Consider the following 9525-nt stretch of genomic DNA (forward strand, 5'->3'; position numbering starts at 1 on the left):
ATGGCTTAGCGGGTTAGAGCACTGATTGCTCTTCCGAAGGTCCTGAGTTCAAATCCCAGCAACCACATGGTGGCTCACAACCATACATAACTGAGATCTGACACCCTCTTCTGGTGCATCTGAATACAGCTACAGTGGGCTAGAGTGAGCTGGGCCAACCAGAGCAAGCAGAGGTCCTAAATTCAATTCCCAACAACCAGATGAAGGCTCACACTATCTGTACAGCTACAGTGTGTACTCATAAAATTTAAAAAAGGTGGACTTCAAGTGGGGTGTGGTGTTTTTCATCATCTCAGGAGGCAGAGGCAGGTGGATCTCTATGAGTTTGAGGCCAGTCTGGTCTACAAAGTGAATTCCAGTATAGCTGGGGTCCTGTTACACAGAGAAACTCTGTCTTGAAAAAGCCAAATCAAACCCCACCACCACCAAAAAAATTTTGGTTTTTGAATTGTGGACTTCAGAAGCTAAACACTGGCCAGAAATGGAGTTGCATACCTTTTGTCCCAGCAGTTAGAAAGTGAAGGCAAGCAGGTCTCTGAGATTAAGGTCATATCTTGGTCTATATGACAAAACTGTACCTTCTTTGTTTGTTTGTTTTTGAGGGGGGTTTTGTTTGGTTAGTTGGTTTTGATTTGTTTGTCCAGACCTCAGCCTGTCCTGGAACTCTCCCTATAGACCAGGCTGTCCTTCAACTAACAATGGTCCGCCTGCCTCTGCCTCCTGAGTGCTGAAATCAAAGGTGTGCACCACCACTGACCAGCCAGACCCTGTCTTAAAACCAATCAATCAGTCAATCACACAACCAAACAACCTGGGATAGAGTGAGACCCTGTCTCAAATGTAGCTGAGAGGGAGGCTAGAGGGTCAGAGATTAAGAGCACTTACCGTTCTTGCAAAGGACCCAGGTTTGGTTCCCAGTACCTATACAAGGCACAACAACTCTATAACTCTGCTCACAGAGGATCTGATGCCCTCGTGACCTCCTCAGGAATCAGACAGACAAGGTGCACAGGCATACATGCAGGCAAAAATATTCAAATTAAATTCATCTTTTAAACAATGGACCTGAGACTGGGGGTGTGGCTCAGGGTCCTGTCAAACGTGTTCAAGGCTCTAGGTTTCACACTCGCACCATGGCGGGGGTGGGGCATGGGGTGGGGAGGGGGCATAAAAACAGTCAATAGACAAAAATATGACTTTACGAAGCAGGGATTTTCACCTTAGCACATAGTGCTGAAGTGGCACCTGGAACACAGTAGTCGTGTTGGAGCAGTTGAGTGAACAAATGGACGAAGGAGTGGCTTCCCTACCTTCTATTCTTGTCATAGTTGTTACCCTGGGAGTGTGTGTGTACTTGTATCCAGAAAGCCAACAGATGGCATGTGTGGTTCTATGTGGAAGTCACCAGCATTTTCAAATAGCTTAAAAGACCGGCAAGTCACTGCGCATGTGAAAGGCTGTAGGTGTTGTGAATGTCAGGTGGTTGGCAGGGGGTCTGTGGATGCCAGTGCTCAGAGGGGGTGTGTCCCAGGGGCTGTGCAGTATGTGCTGTTTCTCTTCCCAGCTGTGCATCTGTCCCCAGGTGTCTTCCTGTCTCTCAGCGTGTTATGATGTCCTGGCTGCTTTGGTGATGTGTTTGTCACGGAGACTATTTATCTCTACTTCTCTCCCCTCTTGTATCCACCTGTACTTCTGGATGTTTGTGTCAAGGGGACTCTCAGAGCCCTTGTCCCCTCACACTCACAGCCCTGCCCCAGTCTTGGACCCCTCCCTTTCTCAGTGGGCCCTGTTGCTGGGCTCTGTGTTGCCATGGTGACGGTTGCCAAGTCCCTGAGGCTGATAGCCAGCGATGGGGCTGTCGGCTCCATCCACGCGGGAGGCTGAGGGGGGCTTCCCATTGTGTAGAGAAGGGGATGTTTCCAAGACGACCAACCCCCACTAAGGGCCAGGGACCAGCCCTTCCAACCCCCTCAAGCTCCCCACTTTGGGTAGCTCCAGTGTGGGCTCAGTAGGCAAGAGGAAATTCCACACAGCCCAGTACCTGGTCTCTCAGTTTTCAACTCCCCTCCTCCTCCAGTACCTATACCTCGGAGGACCCAGGCATCTTGCTGAGATGGGTAGGGGTCTCTGTGAACAGAGAGGGGAAGGGGACCCCTTGACCTCCAGGCAGATGGGAGACAGTGGGAGGGAACCTTAAGTCAGGGGAGGGCAGCCAGGGCAGAGGTTGTGACCCTGTGGACTCGCTCCAGCGATGTTCCTGATGGCAGCTTTTGTGGTTGGAGAATGGGGTAGAGTCTAGGGGGATGGGCACCTGGGCTTTGGGGGGAGAAGAGCCTGGGTATATAAGCAGACACACTGGATGCCTGGGCCCCTGGGGTCTTCCAATAATTTTTTCATCAGCTCTATCCCCAACAGCAAAACTCCCCAAGTACTTTGGGGAGGGGTTTTAGGGAACAGACCCTCAGACAAGTGCACATTAGTACCACAGAGCTTCTAATGGTGACTGTGTCCTCTCCCACATGTGACCAGCATTGGCACATATCACTACTGGAGTGTTCCAGCGGGTCTTCTCTACAGGTGGTTTCCTTCCTCAGCCTTCTGAGCCCATGATTCCCTCTCCAGAAACTGCCCATCTCACCACCCCAACCAGTGTTCTTTCTCCAGGCCCCCAGGGTTCTCTGTGGCCCACCCTCAGCCTGAAGGCCATTCTGAACCCCAGATTCATGCTCAGTCATTTTCCAGCCTTCTGGTCAACTTTTAAAGTTTATTTTATTTTTTTTCCAGTTGTTTTTTTTTTTTTTTTTTGTTGTTGTTGTTGTTGTTCAAATTTCCCTTTTACAGTAAAACTATTGAGGTGATGGCCAAACCCCGCCACCTCCTCAATGGCAATATCAACTTCCTGTTCCCTAGAAGGAGCTGGGAACTACAGCGCCAGAGAGGTGACTTGACCTCTGGTGGACAATGCAACCATTTTGGCTGGTGACTGAGGTGGCCAACGTGGTGGCCAAGGGCAGCTTTATCTAATAAAACTGAGCTGGGAGGACACTGAGGCAGCAGCCCACCACGCACTAAAGAGCGGGAAGAGGTATAGGCTTGTCACTATGGAAACAGCAACCAGTGCTAATAACTGCCAACAACTAGACCAGTCCATGGACCACCTCTTCACTAACAAGGGCGCTGTGTTGGGTTTGAAGGGAGGAAGGCATGAACCAGACAGCCATCTGGTTACTGGGGGAGAACATGTGGGTTCTTGGGGTAGTTCTGTTGATCAACAGAGATTATACTGGGGTACAGTAAGGGGAGAACAAGACAAATTGGGCCTGCCACAGCAGGTGGCAGTCATCTTAGCTGTCCTAAAAACCGCACAGAGCACAAGGGAAGGGGGGTCCTTGGGAAGTGCCACTGAACACTAAGAAACTTCTCAGTCCACATCTGTCCTCTCACAGTGGTAAGTTCCAGCTTTCTCCTAAAGCAGGACACTCCTCCTGCCCCTTTCTCCACAGGGTAAGAACCATCCACTTCCCATGCCCCTACCCCACCCCCCCACCACCTCCCCAGACTAAGCCACTTGGAATTCCAGCCAGACCACTTCCTATTTCAGAAGTGCGACTTCCTGTTCTGGATGAAGGCACTTCCAGTTCCTGCTGCTGCCACTTCCCAGGCCATTTCTGTCCAGGCCTGGTCACTTCTTGTCTGGAACGAGTCGCTTCCTATCTGATGCCCACTCGGCATCAGACCCAGTCCGTTACGTCCACACTGCTTCTTGTCTTCCTATCAGCCACTGGCCACAACAGGACACTTCTCATGGTAGTAGTTGTGGCCCAGTAACCACCCCAAATGGCTGGAGTAAGTACACAGAAAGGCAGGGAGAGGTCCTGTGCCCATGCCTGGTGCTGGGGGGTGGGGGTAGAGTGCCAGAATCCACCCCCCCTCCAAAATCCTATTTTTGGCAGACGAAGGGAAGCGAGCGGATGGTATGAAAAGTTGGAAAGGGCCAAGAGCGGAGGGGAGAGATACTTTGATGCCCCAACCCAGGAGACTCGTGAGAGGCACAGGAAGGACAAGAAGCCAAGAGGGTAAAAGGAGATGTAAGGAGGAGGCTAGGGAGGAGGAAGAGAACAGACCTAGACACAGGAGAGAGAGAGAATAAGAAATAGAGAGAAAAGAAAAACGGTGAGAGGCAGAAAGAGATGCCAACCAAAAGACAGACTGCCCCCACCCCCACTCTGGGTGGGCGAGGGAGAAAAGACACCTGGGTAGTGATTGAAGGAGGCTGAGCCTGTGCCCCTCCCCTAAGAGGCAAAGACAGAGGAGTGCCCCCAGCCAAACGAGGGTCAGTCAGAGAGGTCAGGAAGAGGTGTAGTCGAGTCTTAAGGGAACCTAACACTGGGGATGAGGGCTATAGCCAGGAGGAGCCAAAGAGCTGGTGGGGCAAAGGGGGCCAAAGTCATGGCTCAGGTGTCCCTCATACCATGAATTACACTGGAGGAGCACCCCATGGATGGCTGGATTGCGGAGAGCCAGATGGGAGGAGCCCTCATACCTTGTAGTAGATGTTCGGAGGGCTCTGGGGGGGTCCATCCTGCACTATGTACACAGGGTGCCCATAGTCGCCGCTCACCTTCTCATAGTGAGGGCAGAAGGGGGGATCTGCAGCTCCACCACCCCGCAGGGCTATTCCTAGCTCCCCAGGCTCAGCCTCCCGAGGCCCCATCCCCCCTCCACCACCCAGGCCCAGAGATCCTCCCCTCCCAAAGGAGCCAGGACCAGGGTGGCGACTCTCCGAAGGCTTGGCCCGCCGTCTCCGCCAACACATGGCACCCCCAGCCCCTGCCACGCCCAGCAAGAGCAGCGCCAGCCCCCCTGCTGCCCCAGCCACCGCGGGCATGCTGGGAGGGGGCAGGGGGCCTTCAGCACCCCGGGAGGTTGCATTGCTGTTGGGGTCACCTGGCAGGGAAGGGGTGAAGGAGGAAAGAGGGGGAGGGGCTGAAGGAACCATCTGGATATTGGATGCACCCAGCCCTGGGGGTCCCCACAGGCTTCCCCAGCAGTACCCAGACCCCTTAGGTACCCCACATTCCCTCCCCCAAACTGGGATGGAAATCCAGGTGTCCGGCCTCCAGCTCCCTGCCATGTAGTCCCCCCACTTCTTTGACAGCACTGATTGAAGCAGTGACTTGGCTAATTAGTTCTAATTGAGTCTTTTCCTCATTTGGCTTCCACTTCCCTCCCACCCTCCCATCCTCTCTTCTCTTTCCTGTATCGCCGCCCCCAAAACGGGAGAGGGAGGGCGGGAGAGGGTGAAGGCAGGGCAGCTGGGGTCTGGGAGCAGAGGAGGCAGTGCCTGGCTCCTGGTTCCTACCTGGTATGCTGTCTCTCCCAGGCTCTACGCTGTGAGCTGCCCCTCGGTCTCTCTCCATGGGCATTTCAGACACAGGTTTTCGGGGTACAGCTCCTCCTCGGGGACCTGAAGAAGGGAAAGATGTGAGAGAGGGGCTGAAAGAACTGCCCCAGATTTGCATGTACCACCTAAACTTCCCTAGGCCCCTAGCAGGTGTCCCCTCACCCCACTCACTTTGTCCCACTCGCAGAAGCACCTTCATGCCTCTGGTTAGGCACACACCTCCCTGCAAGCTCTCAAGGCCTTCCCGGGTCCCATCTGATGTGGCTGAAAATAAGAATAGAAGAGGTCAGCGCTCTTGGGTCCAGCCCTCCCCTGTTCCCTAGAGGGAGCACTACTGAATGCCAAGGGAGCACTACTGAACACACAGTGGTGGATTCCAATGGCCCTAACCTTCCTCCCCCTCCATCCCAGGGACACTCTATTTGCCCCTGCCTGATGTCTGGCAGTACCAATTATGTAGTAATCGTGGTGGGATCGGAACTCGTGGCCCCAGAGGTTAGGGCTGTATTCCTGGAACTTGATGGTGAAGCGGAGGTCCAGGTCTGGCCGGTCACATGTGAGAAGAAGGTTTGGGGCAGGGGGTGCCTCACAACGCCGACCCTGGGCACCCCCTACCAGGTACAGTTTGTAGAACTCATAACTAGGTGAGGAGTGGGGGCCAGGAGGCCGGGCTCGGGGACAAAGTAGATCTAGCCGGTCCCCGATCTGAGGGTAAAGCACGTAACCACCCTCTGCCTGGAACCTACAGGGAAGACAAGGAAGGCAGGAAAGAGGTGTCAGAGGTGTGGCACCCAAAGCTTTCCCTCTCTCACTCCCAACCATCTAGGACAGCAATTCTTAGCTCCCACCCATTGCCTTTGTTTGAGTCCTGTGTTCAGTAAGCCCGGGCACTAAGGGCTCTGCAAGCTCACATCAGAAGCAGCAGGAAGCCAGGCTCAGAGGTCTCCTGCCCCTTGGTGTGCCCAAATGCACTCTTCAGCCCGCCCTCACCACATGCACACTGCCATCTCCCGCTCCATCACCGGTGCCGTTGCCATGGCAACAGGATGCCAGTTACCAAGGAGCTGGCCTCTCTGGAACCACACAGCCTACCCCTCCCAGGTGATTTCACTATTCCATGGCAGTCAACCATGGGGATGGAACCTCCCCCCTCCTTCAGGCCACCACTGAATTTCAGGGCAAAGAGAGCAAGGTAAAGGTTGGGGCGGGGGGCGGGGCGGGATCCGGGATCTGGACCAGCTCCCCAAGTTAGTCAGTTAATGAGACATAAGGCAAATGCTAGTTTGGCAATGACCGAAATGGGGCTGATGAGAATGGAAGTCTAGATGCCAACGCCAGCCACTCTGATCATTCTCCTGCGCTCCACCTTGGGGCTTAAACTTCCTGAGGAAAGTGCTCTCCTGCTGTGGAGTTGAAGTAGTTGGTTTCTGTCACCACAGCTGACATGGAACTACTAGCAGCATCTCCTCGCCCAGTTAGCCAGGGAATGGATGGACCCAGCAGTGCCACAACCTGCCTACTACAGCAAGCCCCGCCTGTGCACCCATAGTTGAAACCCTGTCCTACAGAACTATTGCCCAGTGTCTTTCCAGACTCCTAATGACCAGCTCCTACCCAACACCCGAAAGAACCTCAGAAACCCCCAATGTCTCGTCTCAACCCTGTCAGGAGAGCCCAATTTATATCCTCAAGGTATACTTAGTACTCAAAACTGCAGCCAGGAGTTGCTGGCAGGTGGGAGAGCTTGAGATTGATTATATCTGAAATATAGGAGGGAGATGGGGTACCAAGATTGGAACAGGGCAGGGAAGCCAGGAAGCAAAACACAGAAACAAACAAACCAATCCTACCTCTCCTTTCATGAGTATATAATATGTCCAAATACCTTGCCTCCAATCCTCATAACAGCTGTAAGGACTGAAGATACAAACTCAGAGAGGTTAAGTGACATGCCTAAGACCACACAGCTGCAAAGTGCGGGGGGCTAGTGTTAAGACCAAGTACCTGATGAATTCTCAGGTCCGCTCCCCCCTCCCAATGACCTCTCACAACCGCTCCAGCAAAGGAAGAAGTTTCTGAAACACCGAACTTGGGCCCGGCGGGGATAGGAAATGTCATGGAGGTGACTTAGATGACCTCCCACACATAGGTTCTGTCTACCCTCTATGACTGACCCTTGGCCTCTTTCCAAGCAAAGCAAGCATGTCAGGGACTGGAGTCCCGGACGGGAGAGTTTGTGGCCAAGAGGGCAATGGCACCCTCGGACTCCCAGTGGTAAGAGAGAAGAAGGGAGCTTTGACGGGGCTCCAGAAAAGAATCCACCAAGCCAGGAAGATAGGCACGTGTGTTCTAGCTGACAAACCGCTCAGCCAAAGGTTCACTAGTCTTCTGGCTGTGAACACGAGTTGGAACACAGACTGAGAGTCAAGGAACCTTGGGTGGGCTGTTCTGTAGCCCCAAACGGAGGCCCCCCCCATCGGCAACACCGAGTGCCTCCTGGGAGCTAGGTGCCCCTGCCTTTCCCCTCAGCGCCTCAGCAGCACCCATTCAGCACCTCTTTCCCGAGAGGTGACATGAACCAGGCTCCCTTCAATGCAGATGACACAGGTCTCCTCCCGATCCAAATAGCCACTCCATTGCCCTCCCGCTGCCCGTGAACTTTATCTTTGCCCCCTGTAAGGTCTCCCAACTCCTGGCACATGGTATCACCACCCACAACCAGCTCTGTGAGACGAGGAGTCTGGCTCCCAAGATCATTGCTCTGTCTTGTAACCTGTCACCTCACCTCAGTGCAACAGCAAGCACCCTTCTGCCAGCCTCCTCTCAGCTCCGAATCCTAGCCCGTTAGTCTCAAAGCTTCCATATCCCTTATCCATGGGACTGGGATCTCCCTAGTCCCAGGCCACTCACCTCTTATTCGCCGAGTTCCAGTAGACAGGCTCCAGGCTGAGTCCAGACACCAGCCCCGCAAAACCTAACAGCAGCAGGGCCCCGACTTGCACACCCCCTGGCCCAAAATGGGGGGCCCCCATGACCCTACCAAGGCCTGGGGGCGGGGCACCAACTCCCCCAAAGTCTCTCACCCCCAGGGGGGTTACCACGCTGTGGCGCCCCAGTCACCCTGGTGGGTGGCTAGTCACCCCCAGCTCCCACAAGGACCCTCTTTTCTGCGGTGCTCGCGCCCCTGCTCCAGAGCGTTCAGCCCCACAAGAACCCTTACAGGGGCCGTCTGCAGGCGCCCTACGCGCCCCCGGCCCACGCGCCGCACCTCGGGATTTGTGCGCCCGGCTACGTGGGGGGCATGGGAACTCGAGGGCCGGGCGGGGGCAACATGGGGTGCCGGGCAAGGCAGCGAAGAAGGAGACACCGAGCTGGAGCCCCAGCCTCGCCGGGATTGAGGGCAGCGGGCTAAGGGAGGAAACCAGTCCCGAGCCCAGGAGGGGGGAGTTAAAGGAGAGGCGGGGAGGGGGAGAGCATGGTGGAGGGAAAAACCGGAGCTGGAGCTCAGTCGGAGCGGGCGTCGCATCCCGCGGCCCACGCCCCCCACACCTCCCTCACCTCGCGCACCTCCCGCCCGTCACCCCGCCCCGCTGCCCGGCGCTGTCTCTCACGCCCCCTTTGTCTCTGGCAGTGTCCGTCTCTGGCTGAGTTTCTACTTGCTTTCCTTCCTGCCCTCCGATTGCCCGAGCGTTTGGAATCTTCCTCGCTAGCATCCAGAAAGGCTCTTGCCCTCTCCACCCCGAAACCCTTCCCCCTTTGCTCCCATAGCCTGCTCCTCTTCCATTCCAAAACAACACCGCGGCTTTCCGGGCGCTTTCTGGGAGGCCTGGAGAGGATAATGATAACCTTGAAGGCTAGGCACTTCACAAAGTAACGCCAAGTTGATGGGCTACCTGTGTGAAGTGGGTGGGGGCAGAGCTACCCAGGTTGAGGGGGGACCCCGTGACTTGGCCAAGGTCACACGGGGAGTTTAGGAAAACCCCGAAAACACAACCTAGGCTGCTGAGCTTCCTCTTTCCTGGGGTTCCTTTTGTCACAGCTTCTCTGACCCTTTACTGTTTTCTGTGGATTAGAGACCAGGGAGTAGTAAATTTTGGCCCTTCTTGGGTGATCATGGAGAA

The 9525-nt window shown here is 54.9% G+C and overlaps 1 protein-coding gene across 1 annotated transcript; it reads right to left on the minus strand.

The window, feature by feature from the left end:
* Positions 1-2772: 2772 nt before the first annotated feature.
* On the minus strand, positions 2773-8859 carry Efnb3 (ephrin B3). The gene is made up of 5 exons (XM_031353348.1): positions 8315-8859; positions 5854-6146; positions 5576-5668; positions 5363-5467; positions 2773-4947 (listed from the first exon to the last, which is right to left on the minus strand). The coding sequence occupies exons 1-5, from the start codon at positions 8434-8436 to the stop codon at positions 4538-4540; spliced, it is 1023 nt and encodes a 340-aa protein (XP_031209208.1). The 5' UTR covers positions 8437-8859; the 3' UTR covers positions 2773-4537.
* Between the last annotated feature and the right edge of the window lie 666 nt (positions 8860-9525).

The sequence above is a fragment of the Mastomys coucha genome, unplaced genomic scaffold (assembly GCF_008632895.1).
Source record: "Mastomys coucha isolate ucsf_1 unplaced genomic scaffold, UCSF_Mcou_1 pScaffold5, whole genome shotgun sequence".
Lineage (NCBI taxonomy): Eukaryota > Metazoa > Chordata > Mammalia > Rodentia > Muridae > Mastomys > Mastomys coucha.